Consider the following 22,830-nt stretch of genomic DNA (forward strand, 5'->3'; position numbering starts at 1 on the left):
AATAGAATCTTGATTTAATTTGTTAAATTTTCTTAAATGTTGGTTTAAGTTCCACTTTTGTTGGTTGTGTCCCTTTAAGAACGGGGTACATGCTATTTCTTAATTGGTGATGGCAATTAAAAAGCGTTGCAGTGCAATTGGTCAGACTGACAAGTGTTCAAATACAGAGCTGGAGCGCGGGTCCAATCAGCAACGGCGGCTCAGGTGATATAATGCCGGGGGGTGGGTAGTGGTGTCTGCTCCCAGGCCCATGGCAACAGTGCGGGGGATTCCCGGGCCCATGGCAACAGTGCGGGAGCGAGCCCGCTTCATGAGCCTGAACCTGAACCCCGCCGCTCTCAGCCCGGCGCGCAGAGCAGGTATTAAGTCCAGGGGTAATAGGAGAAATGCTGGGAACACTCAGTGGTTCCGACATCATCTGTGGAGAGAGAGAAACAGTTAACATTTCAGGTCGATGTATTAACGCCAGTGTCATTTTGCTAATAGACCTATTTCCCCTCTATTGCAAAAAGCCAGATCTCGCAATCTGTTAACTGTCTTTTCCCTCCCTCGGCTATTGCATTGAGTTTTCAGCCGCGCTCTTGCCACTGCTACCGACTATCTTGGTGTACTTGTGCCCCTTTCTGATGTTGCGCAATGCAAGTTTTTTGTGTGTAGCCGTTCAAGGTTAATGTTTAAATGCAAGGGGAGTACGCAGTGAGTTCTTGTGCAATCTGCCCCTATCCATAAAGCCATTTACACACACACACACTGACCCTGTCCCACTCCATACCAATCTCTCGCTGGCGTGCAATCTTGCATTCCTCCTCCCTTTGCATCTGTTTGTCCACGCCTTGTATTTACATCAGACTCTAACCACATTCCCCGAGGTGTGGGGCATGGCTCCAAGTAGGAGCAGTTAGTTCCCACACTCACTCTGCAAATCTCCAATCACTCGCACTATTGGCCTGTCCCGCGCTCTCTTTTTAAATGATGTCCGTTTCGCAGAATGGCTCATTCAGGTAAGCGGAGCAGCAGTTCAGAAAGTTCTGCAGCGACAACTTCAGTCCTGGAGTGTGGGAGTGTGCGCCCGCGGGTCCTAGCGCCTGTCCCCCCCACCCCCCCCCCCCCCTTGAAGAGCGACCTGGCGCTATTCGGATACAGAAACGGCGCGGAGTCAATCTGGGAGAGACTCCGCCGCTCATTGTCAGCGACGCGTTTGCTCACTGGCCTCCACCTTCCAGCGTTTGTTTGTTAGCGATGTTTAGCAGTGGAAATAGGCGCGGATGACTGGTTCCCAGTGAAACATAGAAAATAGGTGCAGGAGCAGGCCATTCAGCCCTTCTAGCCTGCACCGCTAGGAGAGGGAAAGAGATGGTTGGGGGACAGAAAAGTTCCCAGTAACAACTTGCATTTATAGCGCCTTTTAACATGATAAAAAAACGTCCTTAGGTGCTTAAAATAGCTGAGTATCATTGCAATATTTAACGTTTTTTTTAATATAGAATATCCCGAAGTGTATGTTTCAGAATGTTTTACCGTGTGTCGCGGTTCCCCTGCCCTGGAGCTGAGGTTGTTACGCGTTTGATCCAAAGATTATTTATATAAAAGCTTTCCTATTCAGTTTCTTTTTACCATCGCCAGTTACTGTGTGTTGTATGGGGAGGTGCCAGAGAAAGGGAAGACTTAATCCAGAGGTTTCTACCTGCATCAATGCTTTTCAGCTTTCAATGGTTCCAACAATAGGGATTGGGGGAGGGTAGGGGAAAGAGAGAAGACACTGACGTTAGGAGGATGCATATTGGAGCAGTGAGCTGGGTGCACTGTGATGACTGGTTAAGGAAACACACCCAATCGACTGGATCTGCTAGTTTTGAGTGTTTTGTCTTTAAGTAGCTTAATATTGAATGTGTTTTGACACATGAGCTTTATTTGATTCATTTGGTTTCGATAGCTTTGTGTTATCCACTTTAATCTAGAAGATTACAGATTTGAGCATTAGATTGAACAGTCAGGGACAAAAAACACTTCCTAATGTTACTCACTAATGGTAAGTTGCTCATTCCATCAAGTTTCCCCCTAATGCTGCTGTTGCGCCACGAACACGACTCTGAATCTATGATGGGCTAGCAGGCCAGGGCCATTAGAGGGAGCTACGTGTGGTGGCATGCCACTTCAGGGAGCAGCGCGTGCTGCTGCAGGAGGACGACGGCTGATTGCAGTGCGGGCAGGTGTGGCGAGGTCAGGGCGAAGGAGCGGCAAGAGATCGTAGGGGGATGTAATCGGGGCCCAGGAGAGGTGAGAGTTTGCGGCCCAGAGGAGGCGAGGGCCCAGGGGCAGCATGAGCCAGCCCATGCTGCGATATGTGTGCGCACTAGGTCCATGCAGCAGAGCCTTGGAGAGGGTGCAGAAAAGATTTACAAGAATGGTTCCAGGAATAAGGGACTTCAGTTACGTGAATAGTTCTCTTTAGAGCAGAGAAGGTTGAGGGGAGATTCAATAGTGGTGTTTAAAATCATGAGGGATCGAGACACAGATGCTACTCCCATTTAAGAGTTGAGAACCAGAGAACCCAGATTTAAACTCATTGGCAAAAGAGCCAAAGGCGACATGAGGATAAACTTTTTTTATGCAGAGAGTGGTTAGGATAAAGAATTCACTGCCTGAAAGGGTGGTGGAAGCAGACTCGACTAGCTTTCAAAAGGGAATTGGAGAAGTACCAGAAGGAGCAAAAGATTGCAGGGATACGGGGAAAGGGTGGGGAGGGGGACTAGCTGAAGTGTTGTTGCAGAGAGCCGGCACGGGCTCGATGAGCCGAATAGTCTCCTCCTGTGCTCTAACCATTCTATAATAGAGCAGTGCTCAGCTGTACTGGGGGTGGGTCTTGTGGCACTCTTGATCGCCTGTTTGGAGTTGCTCTGCTTTCTTGGTGGTTGATTTTGTTTTTAAAGGACGCGGTGTGGGCAGTAATTTTCAACATTTAGAGAGAAAAAAACTCCATACTAAGTTTAGGGTGCAGGAGGGTCCAATATTGATTTGCCCCATGCTAGAAGCAGTGATAACTGCAATTTGATGCTCAAGATGTGACCCTTGCCCAGTAGTCTTGTCTCCTGGCTTCAGTGCAAGTGGGACCTGACTGATTTATACTTTTGCTTTCAGATACTAATATGGTGACAGCCTAAAGATTCAATCTCTGCCTGTGAGCTATTTCCTATTTGTGATTGACTCATTTGCTTGTGTAGCAGTGACTACATTCAAAAATAATTAATTACCTACTTTATTACAACAGTGACTATGCTTCATAAGGACTCCATTGGTTGTAAAGTGCTTTGGGATGTCCTGTGGTTGTGAAAGGTGCTCTGAAATGTCTCTGTTTTATCAAAGGCGCTCGAGTTGCTCACACATTGGGAAAGTTCCACTGGTTGCTTGTGAAAGTGTGAACCTATTCATTATCAAAGTTTGGCTTCCAACGCTCCCAGAATTAGATTTATGTTGTATTTAAACTACTTTGTTTTTTAGAAAGTGCTATGTAGCATGTACTTAATACCATTATCTGAAATCACAATTGAAAAGCCCGTTGGAAATTACCTGAAGGATCATGCACCTTACCGACAATAGTTTTGAATGATTATCTTAAGGTAGATTGCAGGGCTTAACTATACGGTGTACATCTTCTATTTGAAACTTGTTATAGCTGAAATAGGCCATCAAGGTAGTACTCTCTTGGAGCGAATCAGTTAACAGCAGGGTAATATTGTTACAATTATAATCTAATCCCTATTTCGTCCGAATTGTCACATATCCGCAGCATAACTAAGACTACCTATTTCTATCTCTGTAACATCGCCTGTCTCCACCCATTCCTCCGTTCATCTGCTGCTCAAACACCTCATCCATGCCTTTGTTGCCTCTAGACTTGACTAACCCAATGCACACCTGGCTGGCCCCTCTCATTCTACCCTACGTAAACTTGAGGTCATCCAAAACTTGTTTGTCCATGTCCTAACTCTCACCAAGCCCCATTTACCCATCACCCCTGTGCTCGCTGACCTACATTGGCTCCCGGTTAAGCAACACCTTGACTTTAAAATTCTCATTCTTGTTTTCAAATAGCTCCATGGCCTTGCCCCTCCCTATTTCTGTAATCTCCTCCAACTCCCACCCCCCCAGAGATGCCTGCGCTCTTCTAATTCTGCTCTTGAGCATCCCTGATTATAATCACTCAACCATTGGTGACCGTGCCTTCTGTTGTTTAGACCCTAAAATCTGGAATCCCCTGCCTAAACCCCTCTCCTCTCACCTCAGCCTCTCTTTCCTCTAAGATGCTCCATAAAGCCTACCTCTGTGATTAAGCACCTGCCCTAATTTCTCCTTATGTGGCTTGGTGTCAAATATAATACTCCTGTGAAGCACCTCATGACGTTTCACTGCGTTAAAACCTCCTATATAAATACAAATTGTTTTTGTTCTTTCCAACGCATTAGGTACAAGGTGTTCTTCAATTACTTAGACAAACTAACAGATTGCATATTTAGTCTATGGGAAAACATTTGTTTAACATGTTAATCATTCTTTGTCTCGTCTTATTTAAATCTATGGGGAAAAAACCTGCTTTAATCATAAAAAAAAATAACTGCTATTTTCAAATTGTTTTTGTGGAGAAATGGTCAAAAATCTTGTAACTTTTGAGTGCTTGTGAAGATGGCCAAAGAATATGTTGGGTACCTCTCGTGCATTCAGTTTCTCACAATTAGTGACTAGGGGCCGAAATGGTCCTTTACTCACGGCCTCAACACCAGAAATTCCGCTGTTGCGGTGACCTGCTCTCTTTCTTTCTTCGACCCCCCCCCCCCCAACTGCCAATCCATGTTAAGTGCATCGTCAGTGCACACCGCCGATCTACCCCTGCCCCCCAAACAGCGAAATACCAGCTTGAAAATCTTAAGCCTGCCCGGCAGTGCCAAAGCCTGTTTTTTTTCCCCAGTGTGGCTAAGTCCTTCTGCAGCAGCAATGTGGCTTCCCTTAAAGGGAGAACCTACTGTTGCTTCCACCATGTTTTTTTTTGTCGGCTGACTGCCAGGTCGGGCCAACAGTTATGCCCTTGGGTTCGGCTGGGCCGCCAACAGGCAGCCTGGCACCTCCCCTTGGGTGCCAGGCTGTTGGTCCGGCCTAAAACCTCCCTGGTGGCTCAGTGGACCAAAGTTTAAAGATTGCACAGGCTCTCCCCTTGAAGTGAAGCGGAGAGCCATGGTAACGTGGCGCTGTGATGTCATCGCGGTGGCCACTCTGCACCGCCCCCAACTTACGCCCCTCTAGTGTTGCCACCGCTGCATAACCGCCCCCAATAAGATTGACTTTTTCAGATCCGAATTTAAAAAAAAACACAACAGTGGAATTTTGCTCAAGGCAATGGCAACCACTGCGACGGTAAAAGCACTCAAAACGGGTTGCATGTGCCCCATTTCGGGAGCGGGCAATTTCAGCCCCCAAGCGTTTTACAGCACTTGAAGTCCTTTGGCCCTTCATATCTCTACTAGCTCTCTGAAAGAGATGCCCACTTAGTCCCATTCTTCTGCACTTCCCCCATAAGCTTTTTTTTTAAAAAAAAATCTTTCAAATATTTATCCACTTTACGTTGGTAAAACAATTATAGATTCTGCTTCCTGAAACACTTTCTAGTAGGCCAGTCATACCCTAACAACCCTCTACACTTTAAAAAAAAACTCTTTGTTCATTTGGTGGAGTCTTAATTTTATGCCCTGTCTTGCTGACTCATCGACCATTTTCATCTATTTTGAAAACTATTTAATTAGATTTCTTAATCTTCTTTGTTTTAATGTAAAAACCCCAGTTTCTCTTTATTTTCAGAGCTGAGGTGCCTCATTGCTGGGGTCAGAATGAATCACTCCATGGCCTTTATACCTTCCTGAAGTGAGGGACCCAAAACTGAAAACAATATTCCAGCTGTGGTTTAACTAATGATTCACATGGGTTTAACATTATCTTTGACTTTGTACTATGTCTCTTTCAAAACTGCTCACTGTTTAGGATCATCGTAGAATGCAAAGGTAACGCCCAGCCTCCCTTCTCCACTGCAAATCATCTTCTTAAATCCTCTCCCCTGCCTCCTCCACCCACAGTGCCAGCTCTGGCTCAGTGGGTAGCACTCTCACCTGAGTCAGAAGGTTTAAACCGAATCCCAAACCGAAGCGATTCGCCTGGCACCCAGGCCTCGGAACTGCGCGTCTTTCTCGGGCTACTCAATTACTTTGGGAACTTTATGCAGAACTTGAGCACGCTGCTGGAGCCTCTCCTCGTGCTACTCAAAGGGGTGCGATTGGTTTTGGGGGATGCCTAAGAACGCGCCTTTAATAAGACACGCAACCTTCTATGTTCCAAGAGTGTTAGCCTTTTTTGATCCAAGTAAAAAGTAGATTCACTGATAACACTGAAGAACCAGAGGCAGACTACAATGTGGAACTCGCACCACACCTGGTGGACCGACAGGTGGAACAATCTGAGGAAAGGGCAGTCTCATCAGATAGCCCAGGCGAGATACCAGCAATCACACCGAATGGAAAAACAGGCACCAAGGCAAACAACTGAACCACAAAGACGCTCCACGCGAGAGCGCAGACCACCTGAGAGACTGAATCTATAAAGGCAATAAGACCTTGGGAGAGGGTGATGTCATGTGTATCTCATTACTGTATATAATTATCTTACCATGCTATACATGACTGTAACTGGATATGACCTGTAACAATAAGCATACCTTGCCACCAGCGGTGCACTTGCAGGCGACACTCCATACTTGTCCTACTGAGTTATATAAAGGGAGGTCTCAGGCAAGTGCAGCACTGGAGAGCTGGAATTTAAGGTGCAGGTCCTGAGTGACCTTGACTTCAGCATGTGTCTCGTGTAAGTCAGTACATTAAAGCCAGGACTTAACAGTCAGCACGGATTTGTTAAGGGAAGATAGTGTTTGACTAACCTGATTGAATTTTTTTGAGGAGGTAACTAAGAGGGTCGATGAGGGTATTGTGTACAATGTTGTCTATATGGACTTTAGCAAGGCTTTTGATAAGGTCCCACATGGTAGACTGGTCATGAAGGTTAAAGCCCATGGGATACAAGGCAAGTGGCAAGTTGGATCCAAAATTGGTTTGGAGGTAGGAAGCAAAGGGTAATTGATGTTTTTGTTCCTGGAAGCAGGTTTGGCTGTGTTTGATAATGAAGAGGAAATTCATGAGCTGCAGGAGAGCATCAATCTACTGGTCAGGTGGGCAGAGCAGTGGCAAATGGAATTTAATTCTGAAGTGTGAGGTGATGCACTTTAGGAGAGCTAATAAGGAAAAGGTATACACATTAAGCAATAGGCCACTTAATAATGTAGATGAACAAAGGGACCTTGGAGTGCTTGTCCACAGATCCCTGAAAGTAGTAGGCCAGGTGGATAAGATGGTTAAGAAGGCATATGGAATGCTTGCCTTTATTGGCCGAGTCATAGAATATAAGAGCAGGGAGGTTATGCTTAAATTGTATAATACTTCGGTTAGGCCACAGCTGGAGTACTGCATGCAGTTCTGGTCGACGTTTTATAGGAAAGACGTGATTGCGTTAGAGGGTGCAGAGGAGATTTACTAGGATGCTGCCTGGAATGGAGAATCTTGGCTTTGAGGACCGATTGGATAGGCTGGGTTTGTTCTCATTGGAATAGAGGAGGTTGAGAGGAGACCTCATTGAGGTGTACAAAATATTGAGGGGCCGGGACATAGTGGATATAAAGAGTCTATTTCCATTGGTGGAGGGGTCTATTATGAGGGGGCACAGTTTTAAGGTGGTTGGTGAAGGGATTTGAGGGGGGGCTGCTTTATGCAGCAGGTTGTGGGGATCTGGAATTCGCTGCCTGGAAGAGTGGTGGATGCAGAAACCCTCATCACTTTTAAGAGATGGTTGGATGGGCATTTAAAGTGCAGTAACCTGCAGGGTTAGACTGTGATTAGACTGGATGACCTTTTGTTGGACAGTGCAGATACAATGGTAAGTACTGCAGGGAATAGAATACAGCCAAGGTGATCTGGACTAGTGTCGATCGCCTGGATGGGTTGGAGAGGAATTTTCCCAGATTTTTTTTCTCCCCAAATTGGCCTGGGTTTTTATCTGGTTTTTGCCTCTCCCAGGAGATCACATGGCTCTGGTTGGGGTGGAGTGTAGAATGTTTTCAGTGTAAGGGATGTTGCAGTTGAGAGGCGGACTGGTTGGGCTGGGTGCTCTTTGCCTTTCCGTCATTGTTCATAGGTTTATATGTAACCTTTAGGGCTGCTGACCAAGGGCTGTCGGCAGGCGCAGACACGATGGGCCAAAATGGCCTCCTTCTGCGCTGTAAATTTCTATGTTTCTATGTTCTAGATTACCTAACGAAGTTAAACATTGTCTTTGCATCTACCTCGTTAAGCCCCCTCAGTATCTCATACATTTCAATAAGATCACCTCTCATTTTTCTAAACTCCAATGAGTATAGGCTCAACCCTTCATCATATCTCAGGAATCAACCTAGTGAACCTTCTCTGAACAGCCTCCAATGCAAGTATATCCTTCCTTTTAAATGAGACCAAAACTGTACAGAGTGCTCCAGGTGTGGTAGCAGGACTCCCCCACTTTTATACTCTATCGCCCTTGCAATAAAGGCCAACATTCCATTTGCCTTCCTAATTATTTGCTATACCTGCATGCTAACTTTTTATGTTTCATATACTAGGACCCTGCAGATCCCTTTACTGTGGCATTTTGTAATCCCTCTCCATTTAATAAAAAAATTTGCTTTTTTATTTTTCCTACCAAAGTGGATAACCTCACATTTTTGCCCACTCACTTAGTCTATCTAGATATACTGCCTGTCCTCTATTCTGCTACCATACGTGCACTGATGAGCTCCTGAGCCCATGCCAGTTCTAAATTAGCTCCTGGGACGTGAGTGGCCTGAATTGTCATTCATGTTGCCTCCCCGTAGGCGTAAGCTCTGTGTTGTCCAAAGACTCTGTAGATCCCAGACTTTGTCGTGCAGTAACAAAAAGACTTGCATTTATATCGCACCTTTCATGACCTCAACTCATCCCAAGGCGCTTTACAACCAATGAAGTACTTTTGAAGGGTAGTCACTGCTGTAATGTTGGAAACATGGCAGCCAATCTGTGTACAGCAATGTGATCATGACCAGATAATCTGTGTTTAAGTGATGGTTGAGTAATAAATGTTGGACCAGCACAACAGGAGGACTCTCCTGCTCTTTATTTTATTCGTTCACAGGATGTGGGGGTCACTAGCGAGGCTGACATATAGTGCCCTTCCCTAATTCCCTTCGAGAAGGTGGTGCTGAACTGCCTTTTGAAACACTGCAGTCCATGTGGTGAAGGTACTCTCACAGTGCTGTTGGGAAGGAATTCCAGGATTTTGACCCAGTGACTATGAAGGAACGGCGATATATTTCCAAGTCGGGATGGTGTGTAACTTGGAGGTGATGGTGTTCCCATGCGCCTGCTGCCCTTGTCCTTCTAGGTGGTAGAGGTCGTGGGTTTGGGACGTACTGCTGAAGAAGCCTTGGCGAGTTGCTGCAGTGTAGATGGTACACACTGCAGCCATGGTGGAGGGAGTGAATGTTGAAGGTGGTGGATGGGGTGCCAATCAAGTGGGCTGTTTTATCCTGGATGGTGTTGAGCTTCTTGAATGTTGTTAGAGCTGCACTCATCCAGGCAAGTGGAGAGTATTCCATCACACTCCTGACTTGTGTCTTGTAGATGGTGGGAATGCTTTGGGGAGTCAGGATGTCTGATGCTTGCCGCAGAATACCCAGGCCTCTGACCCGCTCGTGTTGCCACAGTAGTTTCTGGTCAACGGTGACAATCAGAAACTTCTTCACAATAGAGCCATGGGGTCTTTTACATCCAGCTGAGATGTCTCATCTAAAAGATAGCACCTTCAACAGTGCAGCACTCCCTCAGTACAGCACTGGAGTATCAGCCAAGGTTATGTGTTCAAGTCTCTGGAATGGGGCTTGAATACACAATCTTATGAATTTGTTATTCGTTCCTGGGATATGGACGTCGCTGGCAAGGTCAGCATTTGTTGCCCATCCCTAATTACCCTTGAGACGATGGTGGTGAGCCGCCACCTTGAACTGTTGCAGTAGCAGTTTGTTGCAACTGAGTGGCTCGCTAGACCACTTCAGAGAGCAGTTAAGAGTCAACCCCATTGTGGGTCTGGAGTCACATAGGCCAGACCGGGCAAGGATAGCAGATTTCCTTCCCTAAAGGGCATGAATTAGTGAACCGGATGTGTTTGTGCTTTTACCACAATCCGCTAGTTTCATGCTCACCATTATTGGCACTAGCTTTTTTATTTCACATTTAATTAACTGCATTTAAATTCCCCAGCTGCCATGGTGGGATTTGAACTCTTGCCTCTGGATCATTAGTCCAGTAACATAATCACTATGCTACTGTACCCACTGAGTCCAAGGCTGACACTTTGGGATAACAAGGCTTTGTGCTTCAAGAGACTATAATTTTTTGGTACTTTCATTTTTTTTCTTTTTCAGGATTGCCGACTGTTAAACCATTTAGGGCAACTCGTATTTGGTGCAACATCATTATTGCCCTTCAGTCAGAAGTGGAGGTGAAACGTCGCAGACACAATCTAAAACATCACAATGACTGCTTTCTTGGTTCTGATGCCGTGGATCTCATTCTGAGTCACCTTCTGCAGAATAACTATTTTGGTGAGGCTGAAATCTCTCGGGCAAAGGTGGTGCGACTTTGCCAGGCTTTGATGGATAACAAGGTGTTTGAAGGAGTTGGCACAAGACTTTTTGGCAAAGATAAGGAGTCTACCTTTGAGGACAGCAGCTGCAGTTTGTACAGATTTACCACGACGCACAGCTGGGTTGATGCTGTGAGAGAGAACCCCAACATAGGCCGGTCTCCCAGAGCTCCACTGAGTCCTGGGTTCAATGGATTGCATAGCAGGTAAGGTCATTGAAGATCTTGATTGTGACATTCTTTCACTTGTAGAGTTGGCTGCTGATTGCAGTTGTGGGACCTGCCCACTGCAGTATGAAAATAGTCCTTGAACTTTACCAATAATTACAGCTCAAGACTGGTTTGGACTTTGTAATTTTGGAAGCTATTTTTAAGCATGCCTCTTGTGTACAGCAATATGCACAGTGTCCTTAATAAAACAGGGAAGCTGGAGGCAATCGTGCATTGTGAGGAACTGGACATAGAAGGGATTACTGAGACACGGCTAAAGAAAAATCAGGACTGGGAATTAAACATTGCAGTGTATAACATATTTAGAAAAGATAGAGGGGAAAAAAGGGGACGTGGCATAGCTGTACTTATTAGGGATAACAATGGCAGTAGAAAAAATCAAATTGGCTGCTGCGTTTCCCACATTACAACAGTGAATACGCTCCAAAAGTACTTCATTTGCTGTAAAGTGCTTTGAGACATCCGATGGTCATGAAAGGCGTAATATAAATCCAAGTCTTTTCTTTTTTAACTCCCTCTACCTGCCTTGGTTCCGTAACCCATGATACCCTTGCTTAACAAAAATCTATCATTCTCTGTTTTGAAATTTTTCAATTGATCCCCAGCTTCAACAGCTTTTTGGGGCGAGTATTCCATATTTCCACTGCACTGTGTGTGAAGTGCTTCCTGAAATCACCCCAGAATGGCCTAGCTCTAATGTTAAGGATATGGCCCCTTGTTCCAGACTGACCTACTAGAGGAAATAGTTCCCCTCTCTTTACCTGATCAAATCTTTTAATCATCATAAACACTGCAATTAGATCAACCCTTCATCTTCTATAGTGAAGGGAATATTAACCTAGTCTATGCAACCTGTCTTTATTTAAGACCGATAGACAGTTTCTTAACCGATAAGGGGTTATGGAGAGCGGGCAGGGAAACGGACCTGAGTCCATGATCGGATCAGCCATGATCATATTTAGTGGCGGAGCCGGCTCAAAGGTCTGTATGGCTTACTCCTGCTCCTATTTCTTGCGTTATTATTTAACCCTTTTATCTCCGGTATAATTCTGGTGAATCTGCGCTGCTCCCCCTCCAAGGCCAGTATATCGTTCCTGAAGTGCAGTGCCCAGAACTGTGTGCAGTTCTCCAGATGGGGTCTAACCTGAGCTTTATACAACTGTAGCATAACTTCCATCCCTTTGTATTCCAGCCCCTTGAGATAAAGGCCAACATTCCTTTAGCCTTTTAAATTATTTTTTCACCTGTCCACTAGCTATTAGTCATTTCTGTACCTGGACCCCTAAATATCTCTGCTCCTCACAGTTCCCTAGCTTCTTGCCATTTGGAAAATACTCTGATCTATCTTTCTTGGGTCCAAAGTAGATGAACATTGACTTCACCACATTGAACTCCATCTGCCACAGTTTTGCCTACCCACTTAATCTATCAATGTCTTTTTGCAACTTTCTGCTGCTATCTACACTATTTACTATGCCGCTTGTGAATTGTGCTATTCAGTGGCACAAGATGAACTGTCTAGTGTTTTTTCATTGGTTCTATGGATATGGGTATTGCTGGCAAGACCAACATTTATTGTCCATCCCTCAATGCCAACATTGTTGGAGTGGTTCGATACGACTGGTTTGCTAGGCCATGTCATTGGGCAGGTGCAATAGGGCTGGAGTCTCTCTCAACAACAACAACTTGTATTTATATAGCATCTTTAATGTAGTGAAACATCCCAAGAAACTTCAAGAGCATTATGTGCTTAAAAAAAAAAAAAAAATTGACACTGCCGCATAAGGCGAAATTAGGGCAGGTGACCAAAAGCTTGGTAAGAGGTAGGTTTTAAGGAGTGTCTTGAGGTGGAGAGGTTTAGGCAGGGAATTCTAGAGCTTAGGGCCTAGGCAGTAGAAGGCACAACCACTAATGGTTGAGCGATTTATAGTCAGGGTTGCTCGAGGACAGAATTACAGGAGCGCGGACATCGGTGGGTTGGGGCTGGGGGGGAGCAGGGAGCTGGAGGAGATTGGAGATTGGAGATGGGAAGGGGCGAGGCCATGGAGGGATTTGAAAACCAGTATGAGAATTTGAAATCGAGGCATTGCTTAACCGGAAACCAATTGTAGGTCAACAAGCACTGGGTGATAGGTGAGCGGAACTTGGTGCAAGTTAGGACATGGGCAACTGAGTTTTTGGATCATCTCTAGTTTACATAGGGTCGAATGTGGGAGGCCAGTCAGGAGTGCATTGGGATAGTCAAGTCTAGAGGTAACAAATGCATAGATGAGGATTTCAGCAGCAGATGAGCCGAGGTAAGGGTGGAGACGGGCGATGTTACGGAGGTGGAAATATGCGGTCTTAGTTATACTGTGGGTATGTAGTCGAAAGCTCATTTCAGGGTCAAATATGACCTCTAGGATGCGAACAGTCTGGTTCAGCCTCAGACAGAAGTTGGGAAGAGGAATGGAATCGGTGGCTAGGGAATGGAGTTTGTGATGGGGACAGAAAACAATGGGTGTGAGGGTGTTTGGTTTTCTTCAGGCATTGGGTTTTTACGACAATCTGACAGTTTCATGGTCACTTTTACTGATACCAGCCTTTTTATTTCCAGAACTGTCATAGAAACCTAGAAAATAGGTGCAGGAGTAGGCCATTCGGCCCTTCGAGCCTGCACCACCATTCAATAAGGTCATAGTGAGATTTGAACTCTTATCCTCTGGATTAATGAGTCCACTAATATAATTGGTGCAGGCTGGAAAGAGAATGGAAGTTGAGCACCTTCACGCAAGCTTGAGGCTGGCAATCTGGAGATGGAACCCTTTCCTCCTGCCCACATGCTGCTCACCTAGTTCCTATGCCCAGTCTTTGGCTCGAATGATGAAATATAGTTGGGAAATGTGATCAGTGGTGTGCTTTTTCAAGGTTCAAAGCTCTCGAGCAAAGATGGCTCGTTGAACAAAATTAGCCTTTAATGTCTAGAAGTAACTAAGGGAAAATCTAAGCAATGCTATGGTCATAAATGTCAATATAATTGGTTTATCTTGGTGGTTGGACTAACGATCCTTCCAATTATTTAAAAAAAAATAACTTGTATTTTCTTCTTGCTAGGCAAGAACCAACTCCTTTTTCCACATCTGCAGATTCCAACCCTGCCGACAGCTCATTAGAAGAACTGCTCGTTAACTTGAGTTTAAAACCTGTAATTTCTTGCATCGAAACGCCACAGTTGCCTCAGACGGGTAAGTGTTGGTCATGTTGAGTGACCTGCACTTTAGACTGCACCTCTTAATTACAGGTTGGCCGTTCAACGTGGACTAACTCTTCAACTTGAACAGGAGTTGCACCTGTTCTCGGGCTCGCCTACTCTTGATTAGATGCCTGAACCTACTGTCTCAGTCGAGATGCATGGCTATCACCTGATTGTGTTTGTCCCCTCCTGAAGGTAGCACACTGACTAACAACAACTTGTATTTATACAGCGCCTTTAACGTAGTGAAATGTCCCAAAGTACTTCACAGAAGTATTGAGATAAAAATGTGACACTGAGCTGCATAAGTAGAAATTAGTGCAGGTGACCAAAAGCTTGGTCAAAGAGGTAGGTTTTAAGGAGTGTCTTGAAGGGGAGAGTGAGAGGTAGGGAGGCAGGGAACCTTGGCAACAGAAGGAATGGCCTTCAATGGTTGAGTGATTTTATAATCAGGGATGCTGAAGAAGGCAGAATTAGAGGGGTGCAGACATCTCATGGGAAGGGTGGGGCTGGAGGAGATTAGAGATGGGGAGGGGTGATGACATGGAGGGATTTTAAAACCAGGATGAGAATTTTGAAATCGAGACGTTGCTTAACTGGAAGCCAATGTAGTTCGGTGAGCGGGACTTGGTGCCAGTTAGGACACAGGCAGCCGAATTTGGATCATCTCTAGTTTGAGTAGGGTAGAATGTGGGAGGCCAGCTAGGAGTGTGTTGCAATAGTCAATTCTAGAGGTAACAAAGGCTTGGATGAGGGCTTCAGCAGCAAATAAGCTGAGGCAAGGGTGGAGATGGGCGATGTTACGGAGGTGGAAATAGTCGTTATGCTGCGGATATGTGGTTGAAAGCTCATTTCAGTGTCAAATATGTCACCAAGGTTGCGAGTAGTCTGGTATGTTTTCATGGCAGCTCTCTGGTACCTTTCCCAAGCAGCTACTTGTATGCAAGCTTGAACAGTGAGGGTTGGTAGGCTGTTGGACCTCATCATTGTAGATGAGCCCATTCCCAGGTATGTCAGACACCCACACATGAGCACTTTCAGCAGGGGCTGATACAGAAGCCGCCCTCCCAATCGAGGGAGCAAAAATCAATTGTATTGCAGAGTTAAGATCGGTTAATTCAACATGGTCACCAAGGCTTCTTTGGCAGCACCTCCCAAAACAGTACCTCCACCACCTAGAAGGACAAGGGCAGCAGGCGTGTAGGAACACCATCACCTCCAAGTCACACACACCATCCCGACTGGAACATGTATTGCCGTTCCTTCATCGTCACTGGATCAAAATCCTGGAACTCCCTCCCGAACAGCACTATGGGTGGGAGAGTACCTTCACCACATGGACTGCAACGATTCCAGTCGAAGGCTCACCACCACCTTCTCGAGGGTAATAAATGCCAGCGATGTCCACATCATGAAGAATTTACAAAAAAAAAGTCACATATTGAGCCGTCTCTCTAAACCACTTCCCTAAGCTGTTGAAGCCCAACATTCATTTGACTATGTCCTGACTGTTTTGAATTATTGCTGTATTTGAATTTTTTCCACTGGTCTCTTACAGAAAATATGAGTACAATTTCTTAAAATCTGTGAAAAAGTTTGTCAACTATTGGAAAGTTAAACTTGGTTTCAACAAACTTTTTCTATAATACTGATGCATACCAGTGTTGGTTTATTTTACTGCATAAATGTGTAATATGAAGGATCATTTCACAATGGTTCAATATCTGCAAAGACAAGACATGCAAAATAATTATTGCAAATTATTAAGCCCATAACTGAAAAATAGCATTTTGCAGCAGATCATAATGGACCTTTTATTAATTCTGGGGATGTGGGCGTTGCTGGCATGGCCGGCATTTATTCCCCAGCCCCAGTTGCCCTCGAAGGTGGTGGTGAGCCACCGCTGCAGTCCATGCTAGGAATGAGCTAAACTACTTTTACAAACTTTCAAATAATGAATCAAATTAAATAACCTTTCCATGTTGATATTTGACTGCGTTTAAATCCTTTCATGCTGGCAGATACAGTACCTGGTCAGTGTTACGACAAATAATTAAAAAAAAAAAAAAAAAATCTCCAACATTAAAAATAATTCTGCATTATCTCTCTGGAAAGTATTCTAAACACTTGCAGCCTTCTCTACCCACTTCAACAATGAGCCTTTGCAAGCTTCTTTTGTGTGCGATGAATAGTTCTGCTGTAAAACATTATGTAGTCACTCGAATACAAACAACCAATTTAGCATGTGATTGCCTGGAAGATTATTGCAAGACCTGTCTTTGGATGACGTGGGGGCTGTTTCTCAAACTATTCTGTCGATTTAGGCCGAGGAAAATCTGATGACTCTACCATAAACTATTTTCATTTCCTTTTTTCAGTTGTTAGTGAGGTGTGGCAGGAACAAACAGTGCTGCGTCTGCTGCAGCTGATCGACCTGCCGATCTTGGATTCCCTACTGGATAGGAAAGAGAATCGGCCGAAAGCACAGAGTGCAAGCTCCAGCACAGACGCCATTACAAGTAACTTTCTGGACCGAGAAATCCTGAAGGCCTTTGGCGATTCTCGGTATGTATGTGTAGGGCTGCCTGTCGAGTGTTTCAGCCCCTTGGGTGACTTGTAACTGTCTTCATAAAGCTAACTAGCTTTGTGTGTGCCATTTTGCAAAGAGCATTCGAGCATCTGGTCGTTGAAAGAGCAAAGAATGGCACTAGAATAAACTGAGCCATCAAGTCCTTTTCTTTTGCTGTACTTGTATAATTTGGCTGATTTGTGTACTGTCCCCAACTTGGCTTCTTGAAGGTTCAGCAAAATTCAACCCCTCACCTCCAGGTCAAGAAAGATCGGTATTTATATAGCGCCTTTCACGACCGCTGGACGTCTCAAAGCGCTTTACAGCCAATTAAGTACTTTTTGAAGCGTATTCACTGTTGTAATGTGGGAAACGCAGCAGCCAATTTACACACAGCAAGCTCCCACAAACAGCAATTGTGGTGATGACCAGATAATCTGTTTTTTTTTAATGTTGATTGGAGGATAAATATTGGCACAGGACACTGGGAATAACTCCACTGCTCTTCAAAATAGTACCATGGGATCTTTTAGGTCCACCTGAGAAACTGAGGCCCCGTCTGTTCTAACATCTCGTCCAAAAGACTGCACCTCCGACAGTGCAGCACTCCCTCAGCACTGCACTGGGAGTGTCAGCCTGGATTTATGTTGCCAATTTAAGTGCATCTAAGGGTTAAGTCATGGCAGGGGAGCTCTGTCACGTGATATGCTCCTCCTGTACCATGTGGGAACTCGGACGGTTCCGGTGTCCCTGACGATTACGTGTGCGGGAAGTGTATCCGCCTCCAGCTCCTGACTGACCGCGTTGCGGAATTGGAGCTGAGGGTGGATTCACTCTGGAGCATCCACGATGCTGAGAACGACGTGAGTAGCACGTGTAGTGAGTTGGTCTTACCGCAGGAGAAGGGTCCACAGCCAGCTAGGGAATGGAAGACCAGCAGGAAGAGTAGTGCAAGGAAGGTAGTGCAGGGGTCCCCTGTGGTCATCCCCCTGCAAAACAGATACACTGCTTTGAGTGCTGTTGAGGGGTATGACTCATCAGGGGAGGGCAGCAGCAGCCAAGTTCATGGCACTGTGGCTGGCTCTGTTGCACAGGAGGGCAGGAAAAAGAATGGGAGAGCGATAGTGATAGGGGATTCAATTGTGAGGGGAATAGATAGGCGTTTCTGCGGCCGCAACCGAGACTCCAGGATGGTATGTTGCCTCCCTGGTGCAAGGGTCAAGGATGTCTGAGTGGGTGCAGGACATTCTAAAAAGGGAGGGAGAACAGCCAGTTGTCGTGGTGCACATTGGTACCAACGACATAGGTTTAAAAAAAGGGATGAGGTCCTACGAAACGAATTTAAGGAGCTAGGAGCTAAATTTAAAAAGTAGGACCTCAAAAGTAGTAATCTCAGGATTGCTACCAGTGCCACGTGCTAGTCAGAGTAGGAATCGCAGGATAGCGCAGATGAATACGTGGCTTGAGCAGTGGTGCAGCAGGGAGGGATTCAAATTCCTGGGGCATTGGAACCGGTTCTGAGGGAGGTGGGACCAGTACAAACCGGACGGTCTGCACCTGGGCAGGACCGGAACCAATGTCCTAGGGGGAGTGTTTGCTAATGCTGTTGGGGAGGAGTTAAACTAATATGGCAGGGGGATGGGAACCAATGCAGGGAGACGGAGGGAAACAAAAAAGGAGACAAAAGCAAAAGACAGAAAGGAGATGAGTAAAAGTGGAGGGCAGAGAAACCCAAGAAAAAACAAAAAGGGCCACTGTACAGCAAAATTCTAAAAGGACAAAGGGTGTTTTTAAAAAAAAAAAACAAGCCTGAAGGCTTTGTGTCTCAATGCAAGGAGTATCCGTAATAAGGTGGATGAATTAACTGTGCAAATAGATGTTAACAAATATGATGTGATTGGGATTACGGAGACGTGGCTCCAGGATGATCAGGGCTGGGAACTCAACATCCAGGGGTATTCAACATTCAGGAAGGATAGAATAAAAGGAAAAGGAGGTGGGGTAGCATTGCTGGTTAAAGAGGAGATTAATGCAATAGTTAGGAAGGACATTAGCTTGGATGATGTGGAATCTATATGGGTAGAGCTGCAGAACACCAAAGGGCAAAAAACATTAGTGGGAGTTGTGTACAGACCTCCAAACAGTAGTAGTGATGTTGGGGAGGGCATCAAACAGTAAATTAGGGGTGCATGCAATAAAGGTGCAGCAGTTATAATGGGTGACTTTAATATGCACATAGATTGGGCTAGCCAAACTGGAAGCAATATGGTGGAGGAGGATTTCCTGGAGTGCATAAGGGATGGTTTTCTAGACCAATATGTCGAGGAACCAGCTAGGGGGGAGGCCATCTTAGACTGGGTGTTGTGTGATGAGAGAGGATTAATTAGCAATCTCGTTGTGCAAGGCCTCTTGGGGAAGAGTGACCATAATATGGTGGAATTCTGCATTAGGATGGAGAATGAAACAGTTAATTCAGAGACCATGGTCCAGAACTTAAAGAAGGGTAACTTTGAAGGTATGAGGCATGAATTGGCTAAGATAGATTGGCGAATGATACTTAAGGGGTTGACTGTGGATGGGCAATGGCAGACATTTAGAGACCGCATGGATGAACTACAACAATTGTACATTCCTGTCTGGTGTAAAAATAAAAAAGGGAAAGTGGCTCAACCGTGGCTATCAAGGGAAATCAGGGATAGTATTAAAGCCAAGGAAGTGGCATACAAATTGGTCAAAAATAGCAGCGAACCTGGGGACTGGGAGAAATTTAGAACTCAGCAGAGGAGGACAAAGGGTTTGATTAGGACAGGGAAAATGGAGTACGAGAAGAAGCTTGCAGTGAACATTAAGACGGATTGCAAAAGTTTCTATAGATATGTAAAGAGAAAAAGGTTAGTAAAGACAAACGTAGGTCCCCTGCAGTCAATCGGGAAGTCATAACTGGGAACAAAGAAATGGCAGACCAATTGAACAAGTACTTTGGTTTGGTATTCACTAAGGAGGACACCAACAACCTCTGGATATAAAAGGGGTCAGAGGGTCTAGTAAGGAGGAGGAACTGAGGGAAATCCTTATTAGTTGGGAAATTGTGTTGGGGAAATTGATGGGATTGAAGGCTGATAAATCCCCAGGGCCTGATGGACTGCATCCCAGAGTACTTAAGGAGGTGGCCTTGGAAATAGCGGATGCATTGACAGTCATTTTCCAACATTCCATTGACTCTGGATCAGTTCCTATCGAGTGGAGGGTAGCCAATGTAACCCCACTTTTTTTTTAAAAAGGAGGGAGAGAGAAAACGGAATTATAGACCGGAGAGCCTGACCTCAGTAGTGGGTAAAATGATGGAATCAATTATTAAGGATGTCATAACAGTGCATTTGGAAAGAGGTGACATGATGGGTCCAAGTCAGCATGTATTTGTGAAAGGGAAATCATGCTTGACAAATCTTCTGGAATTTTTTGAGGATGTTTCCAGTAGAGTGGACAAGGGCGAACCAGTTGATGTGGTATATTTGGACTTTCAAAAGGCTTTCGACAAGGTCCCACAAGAGATTAATGTGCAAAGTTAAAGCACATGGGATTGGGGGTAGTGTGCTGACGTGGATTGAGAACTGGTTGTCAGACAGGAAGCAAAGAGTAGGAGTAAATGGGTACTTTTCAGAATGGCAGGCAGTGACTAGTGGGGTACCGCAAGGTTCTGTGCTGGGGCCCCAGCTGTTTGCACTGTCCATTAATGATTTAGACAAGGGGATTAAATGTACTATCTCCAAATTTGCGGATGATACTAAGTTGGGTGGCAGTGTGAGCTGCGAGGAGGATGCTATGAGGCTGCAGAGTGACTTGGATAGGTTAGGTGAGTGAGCAAATGCATGGCAGATGAAGTATAATGTGGATAAATGAGGTTATCCACTTTGGTGGTTAAAAACAGAGACAGACTATTTGAATGGTGACAGATTAGGAAAAGGGGAGGTGCAACGAGACCTGGGTGTCATGGTACATCAGTCATTGAAGGTTGGCATGCAGGTACAGCAGGCGGTTAAGAAAGCAAATGGCATGTTGGCCTTCATAGCGAGGGGATTTGAGTACAGGGGCAGGGAGGTGTTGCTACAGTTGTACAGGGCCTTGGCAAGGCCACACCTGGAGTATTGTGTACAGTTTTGGTCTCTTAACTTGAGGAAGGACATTCTTGCTATTGAGGGAGTGCAGCAAATGTTCACCAGACTCATTCCCGGGATGGTGGGACTGACCTATCAAGAAAGACGGGATCAACTGGGCTTGTATTCACTGGAGTTCAGAAGAATGAGAGGGGACCTCATAGAAACGTTTAAAATTCTGACGGGTTTAGACAGGTTAGATGCAGGAAGAATGTTCCCAATGTTGGGGAAGTCCAGAACCAGGGGTCACAGTCTAAGGATAAGGGGTAAGCCATTTAGGACTGAGATGAGGAGAAACTTCTTCACCCAGAGAGTGGTGAACCTGTGGAATTCTCTACCACAAAGTTGTTGAGGCCAATTCACTAAATATATTCAAAAGGGAGTTAGATGAAGTCCTTACTACTATGGGGATCAAGGGGTATGGCGAGAAAGCAGGAAGGGGGTACTGAAGTTGCATGTTCAGCCATGAACTCATTGAATGGCGGTGCAGGCTAGAAGGGCCAAATGGCCTACTCCACCTATTTTCTATGTTTCTATGTGCTGAAGTCTCGAGTGGGACTTGAACCCACAACCTTCTGACTTAGAGGTGCGTGTGCTACCCACTGAGCCACAGCTGACCCATTGCAGGGAAAGACCGTAATATTTAACCTTGCAATCTGTTATCCATCATCGACTGATTGTTTTCATATGATGCTAACAGCTCGGGAATCGTTCAGTAGCACACCTCGAATTTAACTGGTTTGAGCCAGATATTTATCCAGCATTTTTTTTATTAAGGAATTACTTAACTTGCATGCCACTCTTCCCGAGAGTCATTCTATGTGGCTGTTGTAGAGGAGGGTGTGTAGAGAATGGGGAAGGATTCTCTGCATGTTTAGTCCTGTACTTGTCTCTTACTTTAATGACCTGGATTAAGTCCTCCACCTCTGAAAGCTTTCATTTCTGTGAATCTCGTAACTTAGAGCTCCAAGTCCCAGAGTCACCAGTACTGCTCTTCTCTTAACCTACTCCCTTTCATCGGTTGCTCCTGTTGAAGATATGTGGAACTTTTATAGACTGCATATTACAAAAAGAATGTCGAAGTACTGGAGAAACTGCAAAAAAGATTTACAAGGATGATGCCAGAACTGAGGGGCTATAATTATCAGGAAAGGCTAGGGCTCATTTCTCTGGAGGCTGAGGGGTGAGCTAATTGAGGTCTTTAAAGTTCTGAAGGGGTTTGATTGGCTGGACGTAGGGAAGATAGTTCCATTTATGGTGGAGTCCAAAACTAGAGGACACAAAAGCAAAATACTGTAGATGCTGGAAATGTGAAATAAAAGCAGAAAATGCTGGAAACACTCAGCAGGCCAGGCAGCATCTATGGAGAGAAACCGTTAATATTTCAGGTCGATGACCCTTTGCTTCTGCCCTCACCCCTTGCAGACCATGTTGGGGTTCCCCTTGTCCTTGCCTTTCACCCCACCAGCCCCCACATTCAACGGATCAGCCTCCACTATTTCCGCCACCTCCAGCGTGATCCCACCACCAAACACATCTTCCCCTCCCCTTCCCTTTCAGCATTCCGAAGGGACTGCTCCCTCTGTGACACCCTGGTCCACTCCTCAATCACCAACACCCCTCCCCTTCCCACAGAACCTTCCCGTGCAAGCGCAAGAGATGTAACACCTACCCTTTTATCACCTCCCTTCCCACTGTCCAGGACCCTGAACACTCCTTCCAGGTGAAACAGCGATTTGTACTTTTTGCAATTTGGTGTACTGTGTTTGCTGCTCATGATGCATTCTCTTCTACATTGGGGAGACCAAATGCAGATTGGGTGACTGCTTTGCAGAACACCTCAGTTCA

General features: G+C 45.3%; 1 protein-coding gene across 2 annotated transcripts in view; it reads left to right on the top strand.

The window, feature by feature from the left end:
- The first annotated feature begins 210 nt into the window (after positions 1-210).
- Positions 211-22,830, top strand: part of depdc7a (DEP domain containing 7, paralog a) — a 52,990-nt gene continuing 30,370 nt past the window's right edge. Inside the window, exons 1-4 of one of the 2 annotated variants that reach the window (XM_070898603.1) lie at positions 211-359; positions 10,577-11,003; positions 14,121-14,251; positions 16,638-16,824. In XM_070898603.1, the coding sequence (XP_070754704.1) occupies positions 251-359; positions 10,577-11,003; positions 14,121-14,251; positions 16,638-16,824 (854 nt within the window). In that variant the 5' untranslated portion in view covers positions 211-250. Of the gene's footprint in view, positions 360-881; positions 1,002-10,576; positions 11,004-14,120; positions 14,252-16,637; positions 16,825-22,830 lie in introns of those variants that run through there. The other variant, XM_070898604.1, reaches the window with a different exon arrangement.

This window comes from Pristiophorus japonicus, chromosome 14 (assembly GCF_044704955.1).
Source record: "Pristiophorus japonicus isolate sPriJap1 chromosome 14, sPriJap1.hap1, whole genome shotgun sequence".
NCBI classification, from domain to species: domain Eukaryota; kingdom Metazoa; phylum Chordata; class Chondrichthyes; family Pristiophoridae; genus Pristiophorus; species Pristiophorus japonicus.